This window comes from Haliotis rubra, unplaced genomic scaffold (genome assembly GCF_003918875.1).
Source record: "Haliotis rubra isolate DU_JTF1 unplaced genomic scaffold, ASM391887v1 Scf1052, whole genome shotgun sequence".
In the NCBI taxonomy this organism is placed as follows: domain Eukaryota; kingdom Metazoa; phylum Mollusca; class Gastropoda; order Lepetellida; family Haliotidae; genus Haliotis; species Haliotis rubra.
Genome location: NW_025764951.1, coordinates 267,130 through 291,413, shown reverse-complemented (window position 1 = coordinate 291,413; position 24,284 = coordinate 267,130). Strand labels below are relative to the sequence as shown.

Sequence of the window (24,284 nt, the reverse complement as noted above, 5' to 3'; positions counted from 1 at the left end):
AATTAAATATAGCCAGCTATTGACAAAGTATTTCTACGAAGACAACCAAGGCTTTACAAAAGGGGCGGACTGAGCTGGATGCCACAGTGAGCTTGATCGATCGAAACAATGATTTGAGAGAAGTACCGCATTGCGATCAAGAAGCATCAAACGAAATCGAAAAAATATTGACCACGTACTGGAATGAACCATTGCCAGGTTTCGAATTTCCCGTTTGGGAACTGCAAGGACTAGACAAGGCCTTGCAAACCATTCGTGGATCGATCGTGCACAGCATGGCCACACTGAAAGAACTCGACGATCGTATCGCTTACGAGACAACAAAACTCGAACAAGCGGATGATAACAATGACAACATCAGCCAGTGTTGGATCGAGGAAAGGCTACACCACTTGCAACATGCAAGATAGACCCGATCAAAAAACATTTGAAATCTCTCGTGGAAGCCTTGCCGAGACTGGATGGCAAAGCCGTGGAAGCGCTGCCTGGCATCTTGAGCAGCATTGTTCCTTGGTTGTTAGGATTCTTATCCATAACGGTCGTGTGGCTCGACCTTTTTCACGATGAAAGCAATGTCGCCTGTAAAATCCATATTACCCTCTTACCATTCGTTACTCGACAGAGCAAATTCTGGTTGAAGATAACCTCATTTCAGCAAATCATTGCTGAGCTCTTTCACCGTTCTTGGTCCACTGTATGTTTTTTTAGGGACGAGGTTGGAGAATGCCTGGAAAAAATTACCCAAACTACACATATGGTAAATTATAACGTTTATTGCTATATCTTTTCGTAGTGCTTTCATGGAAAGTCAATCGGTGCATGGAATACCAAACCCGTGATTCACTCCTCCCGGTATATGTCAATCCGTCTTCGGATTGATTTTGAATTCGTCACAAATCCGTTGGTACGCACGCCATTTGTATGGATTGTTCGACTATCCCATGCCTTGTCCTGCACCTTGTCTGATTGGAGCAAATCTCAAACTAAATGAGTAGAATGGTTCGCTGACGTTAACAGTTGGGGAACAACCAATCAGACTCGGTAAAGCCTTGTCGGGAACTCTCGGGTTGCCGTCGAACGAAATACGACCCCGAAACACCGTATCGAGTTCGAGATTACCGAGCCTCATTGTCTATCATGAGGTGTTCTCTTAAAAAACATGCAGTGCAATCTCGTCTGCAACGACTATAACAAATTGGTGATGGTGCCGGCATTCGATGGCAATCTGGGCAATTTAGACAATGTCAAGACCAGAGGTCTCTTAAAAAACACGTTGTATCAGTTCATCCTTACCGATGATAACCAATGGACGTTGATCTCCCCCAAAAATGGTTGGTTACTCGATATCACCCTCGTTTCTCCATACGTGTTTGCGGAGGCGAAAGATCACTATTTAACGAAACTGATCAATAAGGGGATACTCATCGCCGCTTACTTCCCCTCGCAAAGAAGGAGTGTGCTCATGAACCTCATCACGAGAAAAGCAGATCGTAAAAGTCCCTTGGCCTCAAAAACATCAACATCATGTCTGCGCAATTTATATACAGAAAGACGTCAATGCTTACGTGAGTCTCAAAGGGGTCATGATTAGCTTAAAAAAACAACAACATTGGGCTCACGAATATCTTTTTACCTCCAAAAATCCATCTCATCAGCTTCAAGTTTACGCACGAGAAATTGTTGGAGAACCAATTATAGACCTGATTCAAGCGCCACCATCACGGACAGGAAACGCAAGGATTCAATCAACCCGGTACGGAAAACACCTTATACTTATTGCACTTACAAAACAATGTGTACAAACGGCGAGGTGAAAATCGAATCTCAATTGAACTGGATCATCAATATTATCCCTCCTATCCCTATATTGTCATGGATGATGGTGGTAATGTCATCGAACTAAAAAATAATGGGGTTCTACAGAATTGTTTCAGAAAAGATGGTATACGTAACAACTTTACCAGATCAAACAGGTAATATGTTAGTCACCCGTCCGGAAAACAATGATAAATCGTTATATTTAAAATATTATGAAGGCACAATATCGTGGGCCAAAGTTATACAAGGTTCTACACTTACTATTGAAGTTTCTCGTGGAGATGCCTCTGCAGAAGATGTGAGAATTCCGATTGGGCTAAAATTACGCTGGCATGATCGCGATCAAAATGAACGTTGTCGGACTTATATACAACCAGGAACAGTCCCCCACCACAAGCCTCGAGTGAGTCATGTTTTTTTCAGAATCCTATCATTTTACTCAAGACTATTTTTTTTTATACCAGCATATGTACCTCATCAGCTTGAAGGGCACATGCAACCAAAAAATCAAACATAATTAAAACATAATAATCACTTATTCATGACATATAATATACATTGCTGGTTAGGAAAATCATATAAACAAAATTATAAGCGTACAATCGCAAATCAAAAGTGCAATATTGTGTACTTGGGTTTACTTCCCAAGAAACGAAGCAGCCAGGATACCGAACCCAGTCAGAGCGGGTGGGTGTGCATTCAAGTGTAACGGCTAGTTCATTTGTGGATGCCCTCACGGCTCATTGTGTGTGTATATATAGAAATGTTGGGTTTTGTAAATACATGCTCATTTTTTGTGTATAACATTTTGCAATCAATAGACATCATAACATGTCATGTGTACAAGTATCACACCTGCCTGTCTGTGTAATTACACAATGTGACAGACCGAACTCGGGCAATAAATCAATGCATTTTGTTTATTGTGTTTAGCCTGATTGGTGTTAAGTTCAAATTGCATGTGGTCAGTGATCGCATTTGTGTATTGAATATGGTCGCAGACAGGCAGGCAGACACATAGGTGTCAATAAAACAGACATTCAGTTTTGTCTGTGACAACGACATATCTCTATGACAGTTAGAAATTCTGCCAACGCTAAATAATGACATTGCTTTTAAGTATCGAACTGAGAAACTAACCCGGAAGAAGAACGTGTGGTGAAATAGACAAATGAAATTATATAAACAGTTAATCTACTGTCATAACATATAAAAAGCTCGCGCCTGTGATCTATCAACAAAACATTAGAAAAATAGCTCACACCAAAGCCTTCACCGAGTATTCACCGGACAACCCGCTTCCAAGCTGTGCGAACCTATTTCACTGCTCACATGCTATGAGCGCAGCCCAGCTGTTGAAACCACTTGAATTCCCCCAAGCTCTGGGGGAAAATTAGTGAATCGTTTGAACTACGATTTCGCGCGTTGTTTTTCGTCGCGTTATTTTTCAACTTTATAAGTTGAATATGCATTTTTGATGATTTGTTTCGGTAAGTCCATACCGAAAGGTATCAGAATCTGCAAAGTTGTGTTTTACGTTGCATGTGACCTTTAAAGTTTATTCATCAAAGATTGTCGGAGGACCAGTTGAAGCTTATTTCCTAACCTATAGGATACTCGAAATGGGACTGTATCCGGCCATGGACAAAGTCGCTCAAACACTCAAAACCGTAGATGGTTTTTGTTTGCGACAAATCAGCGAGATCAAATGTCAACTGAAACAAGAACGCGATGTGCGACTAGGTTTTCATAAAAAGTGCCATAGGGCAATGAATGTTATCGACGGCTTAGACACTACACTCGCAGCAGCCAGCATGGCACTCGGTGCTGCTGGCTTTGGTTTATTATCGACTATCGTAGCTGCACCCGTCGTCCTCGGGTTTGAAATAGCAGCCGGTGTATCGGGGCTGGTTGGAACAGCTCTTAACTTCATTTCATGTCGGCTGCAACGTAAAGCGCTGAAGCACGACGAGATCAGGGTTCTAGCCAAAGCCAGGCTAAACACGATCAACGATCACGTATCAAAAGCGCTCATGGACAATAAAATCTCCGAGGAAGAGTTCCGTCTGGTGTTAGCACACGTTGAACTGTTTTGTAGATATCAATTCGTATTTATAACAAATGAATTAGACATTTGACTTTGCATGTGAATATAGCAAATTAATTAGACATTTGACTTTACAATTGGATAAAACAACCATGACTACCATCAGCGAACTCAAACCTATTGCGAGAGAGCATGGATTGGTTGGTTATTCTGGCATGAGGAAAGCCGAATTGCTGACATTGCTCGACATTAAATATGTCAAGCCCACTACTGTGCGAGAACTCAAAGATCAAGCTGAAGAACGTGGGTTGAAGGGTTATTCTTGAATGAGGAAAGCCCACCTGGCAACATTGCTGGAAGACACCAAACCGATCAACTTGCAATTTGTGCCGATGGACCACGCTGTGGCTAAGTATCTGAGAGGCTGGTGGATGACCGTCCAGTCTAATATCGACGTCAGCAGCGTTAAACCCCTGATTGCTAGCAAGATCGACGAAGAGTTGAACGATTTCAAAAGTATCAAATACCAGCTCACGATCAAAATGTCGCTCAACAAACAACAGGCGGATGACAGTACCGGAAACATCAAGCCTTATTTCAGAGCTAAACAAGAAGTCATACTTCAATCCGACTCTGTCGATTCAACAATCGATGCATCGTTCCAACAGGTACAGGAAACAATGGAACGATGGACTCATATGGGTTCCGGGTGGGTCGTTTGGAGTATTGATACCATCTATTTGGATATAGTGAACTACATACCATTCAAAGGCACTTCGTACATAGACTTGCCTCCTTAGTACAAGAATAAAAAAAGTCATCATTAATGTTAAAAACAACAACGATAACTGCTTAAACTGGGCATAGAGATCTGCCTTATTCCCCGCCGATTCTGGAATTGTGAATAGACCTTCGAGCTATCCCACAGACGATGGGCTTAACTTTGATGGTATAGACGCACCCACACCCATCCCCCAAATTGTGAAGGAGGAAAAACAAAATAATTAACCATCAACGTCTTCGGACACGATAAGGGAATTATCGTGCACAGAATAAGCTCCGCTCCAGAAAACATACCCAGGGTCAATTTATTCCTAGTAAAATAAAAATAATCAATTTCACTACACGTGGATTAAAAGTTTAAGCAGACTATACAATCAAACCATAAGGAAAAAAAAACGTATGGGAGAAACTAGGCAGTCGGAATTTAGGCGATTTCCACGGTCTCTACTTGAAAACGTTTTCGGTCCTGCTCGCCGATGTCTTCGAGATATTCAGAAAAACATAACTGAAACAGTACAGTCCAGCCCCGATCTGTCTTGGGATGCGCTCCTGATGAAAACCAGAGTCAGGTTGGAATTATTAATGGATTACGATATGCATATGTTTATCGAAAAAGGCCTGCAAGGTGGGATCACGATGGTCTCCAAGCACTATGCCAAAGCCAATAATAAATATGATTTGAGTAAAACCCACCAATCGTCTCCTCTATCTCGATGCCAATCCTTTGTACGGCTGGGCTATGAGTCAACCTTTGCCTACGGGTGGGTTTGAGTGGATTGATAGCGACTATTTTAACACGAAGAACATAATGGTTATCCCTGAAAACTTTGTGGCGAGATACGTATTTGAAGTGTACTTCCCGCGAAACTCCACGCTGACCACAACAGTTATGGTCGATCGAGAATGGATGTTGGACTATCAGCGAGAATTGTTGGGAGTGAAGAAACAAGCTCAGGTGGAAAAACTAGTACCCAACTTTATGGATAAGACCAAGTAGTCGTGCATTATAGAAACCTTCAGCTGTATCTGTCATTGGGGATGAAGCTGAAAAAAATGCACCGAGTTTTAAAATTTGATCAAAGTCCCTGGATGGAGCCTTACATTCGATTGAATACGGATCTGAGAAAAAAAGCCACCAGTGATTTCGAGAAAAACCTGTATAAGCTCATGAATAAGTCCGTGTTTGGCAAAACTCTGGGGAATTTAAGGAAACGTATCAATGTGAAATTATTAAGATCCAATGAAGAAAAAAACCTGAGAAAATTCATAGCGAGCCTGGACTGTAATCGACTTGGCAGCTCTACATATGAACAAAAGTCACATCACACTTAATCGACCGGTCTATGTCAGGTTGAGCATTCTCGCCCTCTGCAAACATTTGATGTATGATTTCTACTACAAAGAGTTAAAAAAAGCAATACAGTAATCGATGCCATGTGTTGTATACCGACACCGACTCGTTGCTCTTAAGCGATTGTGTAAGAGGACATGGCAAAAAGCATAGATTTGTACGATACAAGCTATTATCCACCAGATCACGTTATACACGGTACCACCAATAAAAAGGTTCTAGGAAATATGAAGGACGAATGCGCAGATATACCTATTATGGAATACATCGGTATAAGACCTAAAATGTATTCCATCCTGAAAGCCAACAACGGTAAGATCTGAGAGGCTAAGTGTGTGAAAAAATACATGGTTCAACAGCACATCAAACACACCCTCTTCAAACAGGCTCTCTTTAATAAACACACGTTCAAACACCAAATGAATGCGCTCAGAAGTGACAAACACAAAATCTACGGGATCACCCTGAATAAAACATCCTTGTCACCCATGGATATTAAACGATGGATTGCTCGTAATGGTGTCAAGACTTACACGTATGGGCACAGTTGTATTGAAAGGAAAATATCGTGAACTACATAAATAATGGAGAAGATTTACTACAGCCCTCAGGATACTGGAAAAGCACGGGCGCTATCCACAAGCTTGCTGAAGCCACAAAAGTCTCCGAGGATACCGCTAAAGCTTGGTTGGATAAACAAGCCCTATAGCAAATCTACGTCAGCTCCCAATACATCCCGAGAAGAAAGTTTGATGTCTCAACGCCCAATCGAGTCCATCAAGCCTACCTCCTGTTTCTGTTGCACGACAGGGTGAGATGCGAAAAGTATGCTCTGACCGTCATGGATGTTGCCAGTCGCTACAAAGAGGCCGAGTCACTCTCCACGAAAGATGTGCGTTAAGTAGCTAAGGCATTGGAACGTATCTACAAACGATGCCCTTTGTCGTGGCCTACCGAATTACAAGTTGATCCTGGATGCGAGTTCATGGGCTCCGTGTCACAGCTGTTATCGAAACACTAGGTCATAGTCTGACGTTGGATGGTGGGAGCCCATCGCAGCCAAGCCATCGTCGAGAGGTTTAACGGCAACATAGCTGAGCATTTTTTTCAGACACCAGTACACGCATGAGATGGTGATGCCAGAGAAACGATCGACGGAATGGGTGACCCCTTTACCTCGAGTGGTGTCGGCGATCAACAACGACTCATCGGCAAATAAAAACACTGATGCCATTAAAATGGAATCCATAACAGCTGAATTAGCCACATCACCATCCAAGCACAAAAAAACGGAGAAAAAACTTTCGGGTCGGATCAACTCGAGGTATTTGTGAACTCGAGGGAGGGGATCAGCGTTGTGCCACGGACCCCAAATGGTCTGTCAATATGTACCTCATCGATTGGGTCGTTATCAAAGAAGATGAACCCCATTTGTATTACTTGAAAGACAGAACAGGTAGGGGATTCGTGTGAGAGGAATTACTTGTCGTACCCCATGATACGATATTACCCCGTTATTAAAGATTCGAACCCTTTTTTATCGTCATGTGGAGATTGATTGAAAACCAGTTGTTCAGTCGCATCGGGGTGGACATCGATGGACTCGATATTTACTCAGCCCTACGTCGAGTGACTCATCGAGGGCCAATTCACGACCCTGTACGATAGTGTAGGTCTGTGGGGTTCCGAACAGTTACAATATCTCATGGATGCTTTAGTCAATTATAGACCTAGGACCAGAGAACGCACCGCCCGTACTCAACCTACTCCTTAGCCCACCTTGATGAATTTATGACAGACCCTATCCATAAAGTCATCGCTATCCAGTACAACTACATTTATGACAAAGATACATCCAACCATGGTCCGCCATCCAACACAACAGTTTGTCGCCATCCATGGGAACCTGATTCTGAAACAAATAACTCTATAGAACAAAACTGCTGCAGGAACCCCATCCTAATACTACTACTTCCTGGACAACCGCCATGCCCTCACCTACTCAAACAACGTCTTATGAAACCACATCATTACGCATCTGAACGCCATCTGTTGACTGATAAGCCAATCATCCATGATTATGTTCACATCAAGTTTTAATCGATTACACGCGATGGTAGAGTAGCAATAGGCAAAGCAAGCGGGTGGGGTATACCAAAGTGTCCGGCCTTGTCATAATGTATGGTACTGTGTAGCATGTCAAGTCAGGGGTCGAGTGTATCATATCATGTATTCTAGGCTCTCTTCATACCCTATAGAAGCATGGATACAAACACTGCTTGAATATTGCTGCGTTTTGGCGATTGATACTGCTGTGTGTAAACAGAAAATGGAAAATAGTTACTTGGCAAGCAAAAATATTAACAAAGATATATATATGTCAGATGTTCCTAAACATTTTTTCACAATATCAAAGACACGTTTTACTTGTTTTCACTAATGCACATCAGCAGAAAAATGTTTCAAAAGGCCGAAATCATAGGAATGATTATTTTACAATTTTACACACTCTACAACAGTTGTTTCTTATTTTAATAGTTGGATATTGGTGAGTTTAAATGGTTTATCTTTGTCTCAAAGCTTTCTTTTAGACATCTAAATCACTGTTATTGGTTTATTTTGGCATGGGCGAAAATAAGACAAATTAACCTGAATATGAATGCATTTGAGAATTTGTTTCGTGATTTGCGAAAAGCTGTGTTGTTCAGCTTTCTTGTAAATTTATAGCTTCTAAAATATCTTTGATAGTTTTTCAGTAATTCATAAAGGTAGGAGGGTAACGTTTCTTTTGGCGTCAAGTGTGCTATTAACAATTACAAGGACAAATGGCTCTATCCCAAATGAACTGGTGTGATTTTTTCATATGGACTCTCAAGGATTGTCATATGGAAAGAATACACTTTGATTTAAGATTCTGGGAGGGCTGCGTCTCTCTACTGAATTACTTTTATATCAGAGCCATTTTGCCAGAACTTTTCTCAAGCGTTAGCATCCTGTGTAAATGTACACCTAAACTATGTCCATTACATCATGTCTAAACCCGGAGTACTGTGGATGGTTTAGATTCTTTCCTTAAAACTACATGTATAGAGACTATTCACTTCAAACATTTTCATTCAAGCTTGACAAAATGAATGCATTGATATCACATACTATTGAAAGTTAGTCCACTGAGTTGTTATACACTCAGCAGCAAAAACAATCAAACAAACAAAAAACAAAACAATTTTTTAAAAAAAACCAAAAAACCAAAAACAACAACGTCAGAACGGATTCAAAATGGATAGGCACTGTAATCAAATCGTTACAGAAATGGACATGATAAGTGGATCAAATATCTTGACACATCAATAAACAACTCACCACAATTTCAAGACATTACGTGAATGTTTGCAGTCCATTCAGACCTTTGACTTCAGTACCTCGTGTGACCACCGCGAGCGGCAATAACTGCAGCACAGCTTCTATGCATGGAATGCACCAATCGATTGATGAAGGCCATTGGCACCTGGAACCACATTCTGAGAAAGGCCTGGCGCAATAAATCGGCCGTGTTCGGCCTTGGTATGACATTATTCAGTCTTCTCTGAATTTCATCCCAAAGATTTTCATTTGGGTTTAAATCATGACTAAGGGCTGCCCACTGCATAATGTTGACACCGTTCTGTTGTAGGAAGTCTGCTGTAGTTCTGGCAGTATGGGTTATCATGCTGGAAAATGTCGTTCCGGTGACGTGCGAAATGTGGTATGACGTTGGGTCTGAGAGCTTGGTCGATGTAGGGCACCGACGTGATGCTGCCTCCTCTCCCGGGACCAAAGTTCTGGAACACCACAGGGCCCACTCTATGTTTCAGGCCTATTCCACCCCATACCATCATGCTTGCACCTCCCCATGAGTCTCTTTCCATAACACATTGGTCTGAGTAACGCTGGCCACGTCGTCGTCATATTCTTGTTCTGCCATCTGCAGTTGATACTCAGTACCGACTCTCATCTGTGAACAGAAAAGTTCTCCATTGCCTGTATCGCCAGTTTTGGTGTTGTGGAGCAAATTGTAGACGTTCACGCCGATGACGAGTGGTAAGGATAGGTCCACGATAAGGCCTACGTCAAATGGAGGTTCCCGCTGTTAAGACGTCAGCGTACTGTATTAGTACCGATTGGTCTTCCGTGTGTTCCCACTGTCTGGCGTGCTGTTCCGGATGCCTGCATGAAGGGATTCTGTACATGCTGTAGCGCAACATGGCAGTCTTATCGTCTTGTGGTCACCCTTGGTCTGCTCATTTGTGATGTTGGTGGCCCAGAAACGTTCCTGCAGCCTGTAGATGGTCTGAATGTTGACCTGGAAGTGATTGGCAACGGCTTGTGAAGTGTGGCCAGCTTCAAGTCTTCCTCGCGCCTAGATCCCCTGAGCAGTCGTGAGTCGTGGCATCCTGCTGGCGTTATAAGGTGAATGTTTCAACCAGGTTTGGGGGGTGCATTTTATAGGGCTGGTCCTTGTGAACAGCACGTGCAGCATGAGTTGCATGAAAAACATGGAGAACACCGTGCCATCTCCGAGATCAGGTTGCGTTTTTGAGACCATTTTGGGAAGGAACTGGGAAGGAATGTCTTTGCTCAGGTACAGTTGGAGATGTTGTCAAAAATGTGCAATCAAAACATTAAATGAGTTTACAGTTTTCCGTTTCTGCGAAGGAAAATTCCAAACTGACGTTTCTTTTGCTGCTTGGTATATGTAAGTTTTACTACTAATGTGAATTTTAATTCTTCATTTATTTCACATTTAAATAATGATGTAAACATTTTCTTGTCTTCTTCCCCAGTTCTTTGTTTGTGAAATACATCATGATATCATTAGTTGCAATGTCACACAGTGATATGATTATGTAAGAGGCTAGAATAACGCAAGGTATGTATGTAATTACCTGGGTTGGAACAAAAACCTTATATAGAAAATATGGTTTGTAACATTGCTTGGGACCAGAAAATAGCCAGTTTTGGACTTTGTTTGCATGATGTTTTGGCGATTTATCGAAGTCAGGTTGAGACCTTCATGACTTGTGAAGGTCAAGTGGTCAGAAGGTAACGTAGACGCTATAGTTGTTACTGTTTCATCTGACATAAATGACAGGTATTTCATCTGTGACAAAATAATAATTGTGTATGCTCGAAGTATATTAGTTAAGGTAAACTAACTTTAGTGAATATCCGCCAACTCCGTTTTACCGTTGAGCGTCCCCTACTTTCTTGGGTCACGTGACCGGTATATCTAGCTCCATGGGAAGTAACTCTAATCTGGTTACGTGGCGGAGTTGATTATATTCAATGAGCAATGAGTAACTAGTAATGTGGTGACTCATTTATTATTTTAATGCATTTTGATTTGTAAATTGGTAAAGTAATTGTTGTTTGTATTGCGTAAGCAATACATGGAAAGGGTTGCGGAATCATTAATGTAGTAACAAAATATTGTGGGGAAGGACTAATATAGAACCTCTCAGGAGTTAAGCCAAACACTGTAGTTCATCCAACTTCAACTGATTTGTGACCTCAGCGTGACCACACATAAATACTTAAATTTGCAATTCGCCTTGTTTCTTCAACTTCTCTTTGTAAAAACCTTTTAGTCTTAGAAGGTGGGATGTGTAATTTCACTCCCAAGAGAGTTGTCGGATCAGAAATGGGAAATCCTTTATCAGCCATTATGGAATCCCCGGGTTCACAGAGATGTAGCAAACCACATACTTTGGTAATCTGTTTAATACTGGTGCTACCACACCAAAGGTCAAACGTTATTACCCCAGCAGGACTAATGCCAATCAATGATTTGTAAGTCATATGCGACTTATAATTGGAGTATGGAAGGGTCCTGTTTGTTAGAGATTGTGGTGTTTGGGAAAATATTTCTGTGCAGTCAACGATAACTCGGGTATCAGGGTTTTCCTAAATTTCTTTGGCATTGTTTTCTTAATGACAGTTTTTGATAGCAATACTGTCAAAGAAGACAGTTTTATACTTAAATAGTCTAGCCACTTGTATAAGGGGCGTGGACGACTAAATTCTGATTCACTTGAATAATTACTTCTAGTTGTATGCTCTAAGGCATCACCCATCTCATCAAATAAGGCTTTAAACACTCCTGGGTTGGGGATTCCTGTGTAAAATGAGAATTTTTCACTGGAGGAGACATCTTCATGTGTTAGCACAGGCTTGTTACACTGAATTTCCACATTAACCATGTTCGGCTTTGATATCGGTATTTCGATAGCATCATGCAATGTGTGTGTTGAATCAGTCATTCAGAAACTATCAAAGATATCTGTCTGAGTAGATACATCAATACCTACGGGATGAAAATCAGTCTGTTCACGTTTGTTTACAAGATGACTTGTGATATGATCTTCAATCTGTCCACAACAACCATGCATGACGACTGAAGCTTCCACCCTTGATCCTGACGACTTTAAATTAATCTTCTGATGGTCTGACGCAGTATGATCATTCCCATTTCCACTGTCCCTGGATTGCTCACCTGTTGGTTTGGCTGCCTAGTTTTGTATGGTACTCTCATTAGAGCTGTGTTCAAACTGAAAATTCCATAAATATAACAATCATAATGAGTCACAAATCTTTACGAAAGGTGTCCATTCTCAGGATTAACAAGAATATTGTGATGAATCTGATTAAAGATAAGTCATGATCATTGCAAATATGTATATTCTCTGTCCGAAGGTTGACTGTAAACATTTTACAAAAAATATTGCTACTTCCTATAATTTCGAATTATATCAATATATGTCTCCGGATCACAGTTTTTCTGGGAAGCATACATTCCCGAACGGCAGCGTTTACTCCGGCTATAAGGAGGGATGTTGCATGAAACAGACATTTTAAATTCTTCAAAGATTGCTTGTGTTAGGGACAAAGTTATCCCTTGTAGACTATGTTGGTGAGATATGTTATGGTCGTTCATGTCATTAGAAATATAGAAATGAATGTTTCTCAAGTGTCAGAAAACACGAAAATGGAGAATGTGTGTGTAACGTTTATGTAGACTTTACCAGGTATGTGTATAACGTCTTTTTCCCGAAAATGGATGGTATTAAATTCCGTTTGAAATGTCCATCCTTGAAGTGCTCAGAACATAGGCAGTGGGTGGTCTAGGGTTTGTAATCTTTTTTCACCAATTTGAGCCGTTGAATCCAGGCTTTCTTCAATAATTCATTTGCTGGAAATCTATGTAGTGTCACTCCGCGTCCTTCTATCTCCTTTCCTCTGTAGTTGGACTGACTGCCTGAGTTTGGTTTTACGTCGCTTTTAGCAATATTCCAGCAACATCACGGCGGGGGACACCAGAAATGGGCTTCACACATTGTACCCATGTAGGGATTCGAACCCGGGTCTTCGACGTGACGAGAGAACGCTTTAACCATTAGGCTACCCCAACGCCCCTAGAGCTGACGGTGCAGTAATGTCGCTGTTTCGTGTTTGTTCCGTTCATTTTCCAAAAACCTCTACGGAAATGAACGTCAAGCGCCGTTCTATCTCTTTTTGCGAAAGAGTTCGCAAGGGGGGGATGATAAACCAGGGGGAGATAAGAACTTATTGGAAAGGTCCATAATTATAAATATACTACTGGTGTAAATGTAGCCACTTAATTCAGTCAACTGATCTGAAATAGATTTTGCAAAATATTCCATACTGTTTAAAGGTATTGTTTACACATGAACTGATGCATTGTAACACAAATTCGTAACGTTGAAAAGATTTTTGTCATGAATTCAGTAAATGATAAAACTGAGTGAAAATTGACGAATCCTTAACACAAATCACACCAAAACGCAGCTGTTCACATGCATGATGTTTGCACATGCTGGTCATAATTTTTTGCATGCTCCTCGTGCAAGTGATCTGCACAAAATTGCAGTTGGTTTCCCCAAGTTAGTGGAGAAATTCATCTTCGATGTAACCATATATATGTAAATAGCATATAGTGAGTGCTTTAAGTGAGTCTAAACTTGTATGTAGAGTTTCAAGACAGTAATGTTATATCTACAAAAACCTAATTAACTTTAATCGTGAACATTGGGCTTGTCTTTCACATCTCTGGACATATTTTAGTCTGACTTTTTAGGGATCATTAATATATTTTTCAGCATATTCATTATAAAATGAAAAAAAGGGGTGTCGCAGCAAGACAACACGAATGTTCAGTTTGAGAAGTATGTTCAGTTTAAGAAGTATTTTAATGTAACTTTTGAGTATCTGCTTTGGAATTTAATGTAGCTGAAAAAAAAAGATTATTTATTTGCATATTCAACAAAAAAAATCCCATTTGTGATTCTTAAACCCTATTCAGAAATGTAGATATGAAAATATAAGGCTGGCTTATAACAGCTGGCAATGATTATGTTTGAATATGTCAAACAGATGCAATTCTTTGAACCAAATAAATGTAAACAAAATCAGCAATGCAATATAATAGTGCTTTGGTGATATTAAGTATCATTGATATCAAACAAAAATAGAGATATTGTTCTTGTTTAAAGTAGTTTTGATGTTCTTGCGACAATATCAGATCCTTTGCAGAGGGGCACATGTGGCTATTCGGCTTGTCCTGGAATGACACGAGTTGGTGACGAATGAGATGTGTCCGTCTTTCGTCACTATAGCCTGCCATGGTGCTGCCAGTGTTCCATCTGACGCAAAAACATCTACTGCTAAATGTACTGTAATGAAAACTGTATGAATATTTCGATTCCATTTAGGTTTAGTTAATTATTATCAGAGAAATTCAAGTATTTATAGACAACATTGACAGCATATTTCATTTTACACTGGTATTTACACAATGAAATTTACACTGGTATAATGTGGATCAGCAGGTTGAACATTTAACTGTGATAGCGGTGAAGAAAAGGCGGTCTCTAAATAATCAAGTCTGGGACAGACATCATGAGCATCGACATATACAATTAAGCACTAAGGGTAGAAGTTTGGGACAACTGAATATCTGGACCTGACAATCCAGTGATTGACTTTATGAGCACTGACCTATACAGTTGGGATATGATGACATGTGTCAACCAGTTCAGCGTGCCTGACCACCCAATCCCGTTAGACGGCTGTTACGACAAGCAGGGATTACTGAAGATCAATTCTAACCCGGATCTTCACGGGGAGACACGCATGGGTTACTGAAGATTAATTCTAGCCCAGATCTTTACGGGGAGACAAGCAGGGGTTACTGAAGATCAATTCTAACCCGGATCTTCACGGGGAGACAAGCAGGGGTTACTGAAGATTAATTCTAGCCCAGATCTTCACGGGGAGACAAGCATGGGTTACTGAAGATCAATTCTAACCCGGATCTTCACGGGGAGACAATCATGGGTTACTGAAGATCAATTCTAACCCGGATCTTCACGAGGAGACAAGCATGGGTTACTGAAGATCAATTCTAGCCCTGATCTTCACGGGGAGACAAGCATTGGTTACTGAAGACCAATTCTAACCCGGATCTTCACGGAGAGACAAGCATGGGTTACTGAAGATCAATTCTAACCCGGATCTTCACGAGGAGACAAGCATGGGTTACTGAAGATCAATTCTAGCCCTGATCTTCACGGGGAGACAAGCATTGGTTACTGAAGACCAATTCTAACCCGGATCTTCACGGGGAGACAAGCATGGGTTACTGAAGATCAATTCTAACCCGGATCTTCACGGGGAGACAAGCATGGGTTACTGAAGATCAATTCTAACCCAGATCTTCACGGGGAGACAAGCATGGGTTACTGAAGATCAATTCTAGCCCAGATCTTCACGGGGCCATCACTATCAATACACTTGTTGATTCAACACCTTGTTCTATCCAACCTGTCCACAGTCACGCTGACAGCAAATTATTATCTCAACAGTCTATACCTTTTTGTGCCAACTTGCATTGATAACAATATACATACTTAAGTATACTGCTGATGAAATAATAGGAACCAGTTTTCTTAACATACATAAACTGAATGCCAAAAGAAATGTTACACCTTTGAACATTAGAATATCCAAAAATGTTATATGGATTGAAGACTTTGTTTTTTGATTGAGTCAAAACATCAGACTGAGGAAGTCATTGATAATGAGGATATGGACATGTTTCTTTAGGTGGGGTCCATTGTCCTATTTTCAATCATGTAAAAGTGTAAAAAAGTGTAAAAAACAGTTAAAAATGATGACATTTATACTTTGAAACAACCGCTTGTGTCAACCACCAATTAACAAATAAGACTGTCAATGACTAGAAAACTGAATCTCCTTCTGTCTTTGGTATGAACTGTCACAACTGTTATATTAGGATAGCCATCACATTATAAGCTGCTCACTCACTTACATACTGCATATTAGCCAGTGATACACTTATATTTCGGGTAATGCCCTGTCACCAGACAATCTCCTGGCGATAATCAAAGACGCTAACGTCAAAAAGAAATGTATTCTCAACAAACCAAACAAACAATTGAACTGCGGTTTTGAATAGAATGCTCCTCTTCCCTTCTCCATTCCCCACCCCACCCCTATGTAACAGTTTTCAAATAATACAGCTGTCCGTAACTGTGTGCTCTTTTGTCCAACCATGAAAGCTGTTCTCTTGCTGTAAGGAACAGTAAACAGGAACACACCAAACCAAAACAAGAACAAGTACACACTGTATGCTGCATTGTCCTAATATGAGTAGCTCTGTGTATTTCCAACATGTTTCCCGCAGCCCTTAATTGTCGGGGTTATTAGACCGGAAGTGCGTATAACTTTGAAATGTGAAAGATCTTTCAACGAATCATTTCACACGATGTTGCATGATCTGGTAGACCGGACTGCATACACTGCTACAGAAAGCTCTTTTAACATGTAAAGATCAGACCCATGTGGAATGTATTGTAGCTTGATCAATGTCCCCAGTCATATGTGACACGTGTAGTAACTGTAGTTTACCTTCAGAACAGTGAGCAATGGAAGAAAATCCCGACTCACGTGACCATCAGATGACCAGGCGGCCTACTGAGGAAACAGCTGAAGTACTGAGGAGGAATCAACAGGGGAGACAACTCACTTCTGTATCAGCCATACAGCACAACTACAGTGAGTATTTATACTCTCAATGTCATACATGCCGTTAGATAAGAGAGTATTAGTAGGAGATGACGTAACAATAAAGAACTGAGCGAGAAAGAACTGATCAAAGTGAAACAATTTGTTAGAATGACAGGATGGGGATCGTGAGAATATTGAGACCAGAGGTTAACTTGTTTTGTTGCAGGTGGTCCAGTGTCTCAGGTAGACTTGACCAATGCTTCCAATGTCTCCGTCTCCGTTGGAGAGCAAAGAACTGGAGGATGTGTGTCACAAGGTGAGATGATGCACAAACATTCTGATTATTTGATAAAGAGGACAATGATGACAATCGCATCTCTTGAGTGCTGTTTTTTATCCATTATGTTGCTGCTCAAACGGGTTATCCTTAAAAAAGAGGGCAAGTTTGCATGGCCATACGAAATAAGGGTTGACTTATTGATTTCCAGGGGCTTGAAAATCCATAAAAACCTTCCCATATAACTTGAGATTCATTCTCAGGTTTTATCTCAGAAACAATTGTTCAGACATGATGGATGTCCTGAAGAAAGAACATTTGATCTAAAATATTTACAGTATTTTCATTATGGAGCGATTAAGATAAATGCGTGTAAGACGATACTCTCATGTGGTGATGGAAGATGGAAATTGTTGGGGTTATGCTTCTACGAAGTAACAGCATCAGACTCAAACACCGACCGCATTAACTGTCACTCAGTTGTAGTTTCCTTCACCCACAGAACGTTTCTGTCAGAAGATGGAACACCTAAAGAAGTATTTTGTTGACATCCATGCCCTCCAGACAGCCAAACAACTCCTTGAGAAGCATGGCCATGTCAGCATCTGTGGAGCCCCGGGGGATGGGAAGACCAGCATTGCTCTGATGATCTGTGAGGCATATCGGCCACTAGGATATGAAACAGTCTTTGTGGAAAACATTGAACACTTTGATGTTGATACAATTTCTAAACGTCAATCACACATGTTGGTTGTTTTTGATGATATATTTGGCTCTGTTACATTCATTTCAAACTTGGAAAAACTGCATAAATTGTTTAGTGCTTTGGGTGATGATCGTACTAAAACAGCTGCAGATATAGGGGTTTCAAAGAAGAAGAAGGAAGAACAATCAATACAGAAAGACAAATCTAATGAAGAAATCCCTGTCTACAGACTGAAGCTTGTGTTCACATCCAGGACATACAACTGGAAGGAAGGTTGTTCCAGACTACATCAGTACAAGGTGAATCTGCTTACAACAGAAGCTGTTCTTGATATGGCTAAAGACTGTCTCACGATGGAAGAAAAGAAACGTGTGTTATGGTCCTACAAGTCCAAACACCCTGCATGCGATATCTCTGAGAAAGATATTTGTATCATCGCAGATTCAAAACACAGCATATTTGGATTTCCTCTTATCAGCAGACTGTTTTTCACCAATGCTGTCTTCCAGATGCATAACCTGAAATTCTTCAACCATCCGCTGACCTACCTGAGAGGCGACCTTGACACCATTGTCCGGGAGGGAAGCAATAGATCGGCAGCAATCATCCTCCTCATCCTTTGTGATGGGAAACTGAATCTTGTTTCTTTGCAGTCACGGAAAACTGGACATGAAATGTTTGATGCTGTGAAGGAAGTAGTTCCTTGTTGTACAAGGACAGGCATTGCCAATGAGATCTACAACTTTACTGGGATCTACTGTACAGTGGAGGATCACATGGCATCTTTCTCCCACCCATCCATATACGATGCTGCAGCCTGTGCTGTAGGACATCTGAATATCGTGTTGCTGCTGGAACACTGCTCCCTGAAGTTCTTGTATGAAAGAGTGAGATTGGATAAGAGTTCTGAGTCAACAGGCATGGACGATGTCACAAACATGATTTCCATCACTCCCCAACTACACCCAACAGTAGTGAACAGATTGGTGGAAGGTATCCGGCAAGGATGCTTCATTTGGACAGTAAAACACCCAGTTCTCCGTGATGAAAGCATTGTTTCTCTGCTTTGGACAGAGATCAATGATAACATAGCTGAGACTGTCCTGCGAAGGGATGTGGACACTGGTGAAAGCTTTTTGTATTTGACTTCCCTCTCTGACAGTTACTTTCTATTCTCCAAGTCTTTAGAAGTTGCTGTACGACTGGGTGACAGAGCTCCTGATCTGTATGCATGTGTGGTAGCCTGTGTTACCCACGACAAACTGGAACATCTGGAACACCTCGTTACAGTGATGGGTAAACATGGAGGATTTAATGTTGAATATACCATCCATGGGACAACCCTCCTGCTCATGGCTGCAAAGTCACCAAAATCCAAGGTGTTCAACTTTCTCATACAGAAAGGTGCTGATATTCCAGTGAGGGACTGGAAAGGAAACACCTGTTTGCATTATGCCTGTGAATCAGAAAACATGGCATTGGCAACGAAGGTGGTGGAAACATGCCCTGCATTGATTAATTTGATGAATTATGAGAATTTAACGCCTGCAATGATTTGTGCAAAAACAGGTCAGCTTAATATTCTGAAGTTCCTCAAAGAAAAAGGAGCCGATTTAACATGTACACGCGGGAAAGACTGTTTGCATTTGTCATGTCAAAATGGCAATCTGTCAACTGTGGACTTCTTAATTTCATTGAAAATATATGATGTAAACAAGAAAGAGAGCGAATTGAACAAAACACCAGCTATGTTTGCTGCGGAAGGCGAACACTATGATGTTTATCATCTCCTTGTATGTGAGGGGGCAGATCTGACCCTTACTGATAGATTCAACACTGACTGTCTGATGTTGGCATGTGAAGGAGGTAACATATCTATTGTGAAACACATCCTATCAATGAAAACATTGGACATCAACAGACAGGGAGGACACTCAAACCAAACACCAATTATGATTGCATTGCAAAGAGGACACTATGATGTTTATCATCTCCTTGTATCTGAGGGCGCAGATTTGACCCGTACTGATAGATTCAGCACTGACTGCCTAATGTTGGCATGCGAAGGAGGTAACATATCTATTGTGAAACACATCCTATCAATGAAAACATGGGACATCAATAGACGGGGAGGAGAGTCAAACCAAACACCAATAATGATGGCAGTAGGAAGAGGACACTATGATGTTTATGATCTCCTTGTATCTGAGGGCGCAGATCTGACCCTTACTGATAGATTCAACAGTGACTGTCTGATGTTAGCATGTGAAGGAGGTAACATATCTATTGTGATACACATCATATCCTTGAAAATATGTGACATCAACAGACCGGGAGGAATGTCAAACAAAACACCAATAATGATAGCAGTAGAAAGAAGACACTATGACGTTTATCATCTCCTTGTATCTCAGGGCGCAGATCTTACCCTTACTGGTGGATTCAACACTGACTGCCTGATGCTGGCATGTGAAGGAGGTAACATATCTATTGTGAAACACATCCTATCCTTGAAAATATGGGACATCAACAGACGGGGAGGAATGTCAAACCAAACACCAATAATGATGGCATTGAAAAGAAGACACTATGATGTTTATCATCTTCTTATATCTGAGGGCGCAGATCTGACCCTTACTGATGAAGACAACACTGACTGCTTAATGTTGGCATGTGAAGGAGGTAACATATCTATTGTGAAACACATCCTATCAATGGAAACATGGGACATCAACAGACCGGGAGGAATGTCAAACAAAACACCAATAATGATGGCATTGGAAAGAGGACACTATGGTGTTTATCATCTTCTTGTATCTGAGGGCGCAGATCTGACCCTTACTGATAGATTCAACACTGACTGTCTGGTTTTAGCATGTGAAACAGGTAACATATCTATTGTGAAACACATCCTATCCTTGAAAATATGGGACATCAACAGACGGGGAGGAATGTCAAACCAAACACCAATAATGATGGCATTGAAAAGAAGACACTATGATGTTTATCATCTTCTTGTATCTGAGGGAGCAGATCTTACCCTTACTGATAGATTCAACACTGACTGCCTAATGTTGGCGTGCCAACTAGGTAACATATCTATTGTGAAACACATCCTATCCTTGGAAACATGTGACATCAACAGACGGGGAGAAATGTCAAACCAAACACCATTAATGATGGCATTGAAAAGAGGAGACTATGGTGTTTATCATCTTCTTGTATCTGAGGGCGCAGATCTTACCCTTACTGATAAAGACAACACTGACTGCCTGATGTTGGCATGTGAAGGAGGTAACATATCTATTGTGAAACACATCCTATCAATGAAAACATGGGACATCAACAGACGGGGACGAAAGTCAAACCAAACACCAATAATGATGGCATTGGAAAGTGGACACTATGATGTTTATCATCTCCTTGTATCTGAGGGCGCAGATTTGACCCTTACTGATGAAGACAACACTGACTGCCTGATGTTGGCATGCCAAAGAGGTAACATATCTATTGTGAAACACATCCTATCAATGAAAACATGGGACATCAACAGACGGGGAGGAAAGTCAAACCGAACACCAATAATGATTGCATCGGAAAGAGGACACTATGATGTTTATCATCTCCTTGTATGTGAGGGCGCAGATCTGGCCCTTACTGATAAAGACAACACTGACTGCCTGATGTTGGCATGTGAAGGAGGAAACATATCTATTGTGAAACACATCCTTTCCTTGGAAACATGTGACATCAACAGACGGGGAGGAAAGTCAACACAAACACCAATAATGATGGCATTGGAAAGTGGACACTATGGAGTTTATCATCTTCTTGTATGTGAGGGCGCAGATCTTACCCTTACTGATAAAGACAACACTGACTGCCTGATGTTGGCATGTGAAGGAGGTAACATATCTATTGTGAAACACATCCTTTCAATGAAAACATGTGACATCAACAGACAGGGAGGAATCTCAAACCAAACACCAATAATGATAGCAGTAGAAGGAGGACACTGTGATGTTTATCATCTCCTTGTTTCTGAGGGTGCAAATGTGACCCTTACTAATGAACACAACACTGACTGCCTAATGTTGGCCTGTGAAGGAGGTGACATATCTATTGTGAAACACATCCTATCCTTGAAAACATGGGACATCAACAGACGGGGGGGAATCTCAAACCAAACACCAATAATGATGGCATTGAAAAGAGGACACTATGATGTTTATCATCTTCTTGTAACTGAGAGCGCACATCTGACCCTTACTGATGAAGACAACACTGACTGTTTGATGTTAGCATGTGAAGGAGGTAACATATCTATTGTGAAAAACATCCTATCCTTGAAAACATGGGACATCAACAGACGGGGAGGAAAGTCAAACCAAACACCAATAATGATGGCAGTAGAAAGAGGACACTATGATGTTTATCATATCCTTGTATCTGAGGGCGCAGATCTGACCCTTACTGATAAAGGCAACACTGACTGTCTGATGTTGGCATGTGAAGGAGGTAACATATCTATTGTGAAACACATCCTATCAATGAAAATATGTGACATCAACAGACGGGGAGGCATGTCAAACCAAACACCAATAATGATGGCATTGAAAAGAAGACACTATGATGTTTATCATCTCCTTGTATCTGAGGGCGCAGATCTGACCCTTACTGGTTGATTCAACACTGACTGTCTGATGTTGACATGTAAAAAGATGTAACATATCTATTGTGAAACACATCCTATCAATGAAAACATTGGACATCAACAGACGGGGTTGACACTATGATGTCTATCGTCTCCTTGTATCTGAGGGTGCAGATCTGACCCTTACTGATACATTCAAGACTAACTGCCTGATGTTGACATGTGAAGGAGGTAACATATCTATTGTGAAACACATCCTATCCTTGAAAACATTGGACATCAACAGACGGGGAGGACACTCAAACCAAACACCAATAATGGTGACAGTAGAAAGAGGACGCTATGATGTTTATCATCTCCTTGTATCCCTGGCGCAGATCTGACAACTGATAGATGAAACTAACACAATTTGCGATGTCGTTACATTGGAAACACTGTAATGCTTGTGATCTTGTCTTAGGTGTGCAGATATGACCTTTACTGATGAACGCATCAGAAACTGTCTGTCATGCAAGAGAGGAAACATATCTGGAAGCTGAATATCTGTATATAACACTGTGTCATGGTGTACGTGACATTGTAGTATACTATCATGTTATACTATGGCATTGTTTAGCTGTGGTGTAAATGTCATATATATATAGTTGTGTATTGCTGCATGTACCAGCGTATAGGGTTGTAGAGGTGTATATAGCATGGTACTATTTTCAAGTATTGTAACCTTAGTGGATTCTGGTATGAATGTATGCATGACATATTGCATACACTGTATGACATGATGTTTTACACTGTGTACGCTACCCGACTGATGTAACCTGGCACTGGATAAGTGGGAACCACACCACTGTGTATACAGCAGTGTACAGTGCACTTTTTCCTGGTCTGTTTGATTGTTTTGATGCACCACAATACTGAAGGGTTATCTATTGTAGGCATTTTAAAGGAATGAATTCTTTAGCTTTATATATGATGCAGTGTGTTAGGTTTTGGCAAAAATTGTCCTGGTCTTTGTTTTCTTGTTCAGTTTGGTTTACCTAGTTACACAAATTTTCGAACGAGCGGGCTTTGTTTTAGAATTTTGGTTCTTGTGGATTTTTCTGGTTTTCGTTATCTATATTGCCTACTGTTACAAGGACAGGAAAATGGTCGCTTCCCAACGGACTGAAATGCTTTTGAGGCAGGGTGCATTGAGCGAGCTCCGGGTGCCGATAATAAGATCGCTAGCAGACATAGTTCAGTGCTGACTGTCATACCTAGCTGGTTCAATCTTAAAAAGATATGTCAATCACAAAACTCACTTGAAAAGCATTTAATTTGTACTGCATGATATATACTTGCTCATAAAAGTACAGAAATTCCTAACAGACTTAATGTATTTTATTTGTTGGTTTATGATTATAAATCGTGTTGTGTTCAGACTGCATTATGGGGTTTACTGCTTACATATGCCGGATTTACACGAAGTAGGAGTAAGTCATGCCACCCAACTAATACAAACATCTTGAGAATGTTGAGACTGTTGAAAGTCTTGAAAAGCGTTAAAAACGGATTAACCATACCCGT

At 40.9% G+C, this 24,284-nt stretch overlaps 1 protein-coding gene and 1 long non-coding RNA gene across 3 annotated transcripts in view; both read left to right on the top strand.

Moving 5' to 3' along the window:
- LOC124276579 overlaps positions 1-24,080 on the top strand; it is a 32,199-nt gene extending 8,119 nt beyond the window's left edge. Inside the window, exons 2-6 of one of the 2 annotated variants that reach the window (XM_046712230.1) lie at positions 16,992-17,132; positions 17,311-17,400; positions 17,864-19,933; positions 21,158-21,463; positions 23,099-24,080. In XM_046712230.1, the coding sequence (XP_046568186.1) occupies positions 17,003-17,132; positions 17,311-17,400; positions 17,864-19,933; positions 21,158-21,463; positions 23,099-23,118 (2,616 nt within the window). In that variant the 5' untranslated portion in view covers positions 16,992-17,002 and the 3' untranslated portion in view covers positions 23,119-24,080. Of the gene's footprint in view, positions 1-16,991; positions 17,133-17,310; positions 17,401-17,863; positions 20,081-21,157; positions 21,464-23,098 lie in introns of both variants that reach the window. The other variant, XM_046712236.1, reaches the window with a different exon arrangement.
- LOC124276669 lies at positions 21,513-22,208 on the top strand. The gene is made up of 2 exons (XR_006898617.1): positions 21,513-21,973; positions 22,178-22,208. It is a non-coding gene; the product is annotated as an uncharacterized LOC124276669 (long non-coding RNA).
- Positions 24,081-24,284: the final 204 nt, after the last annotated feature.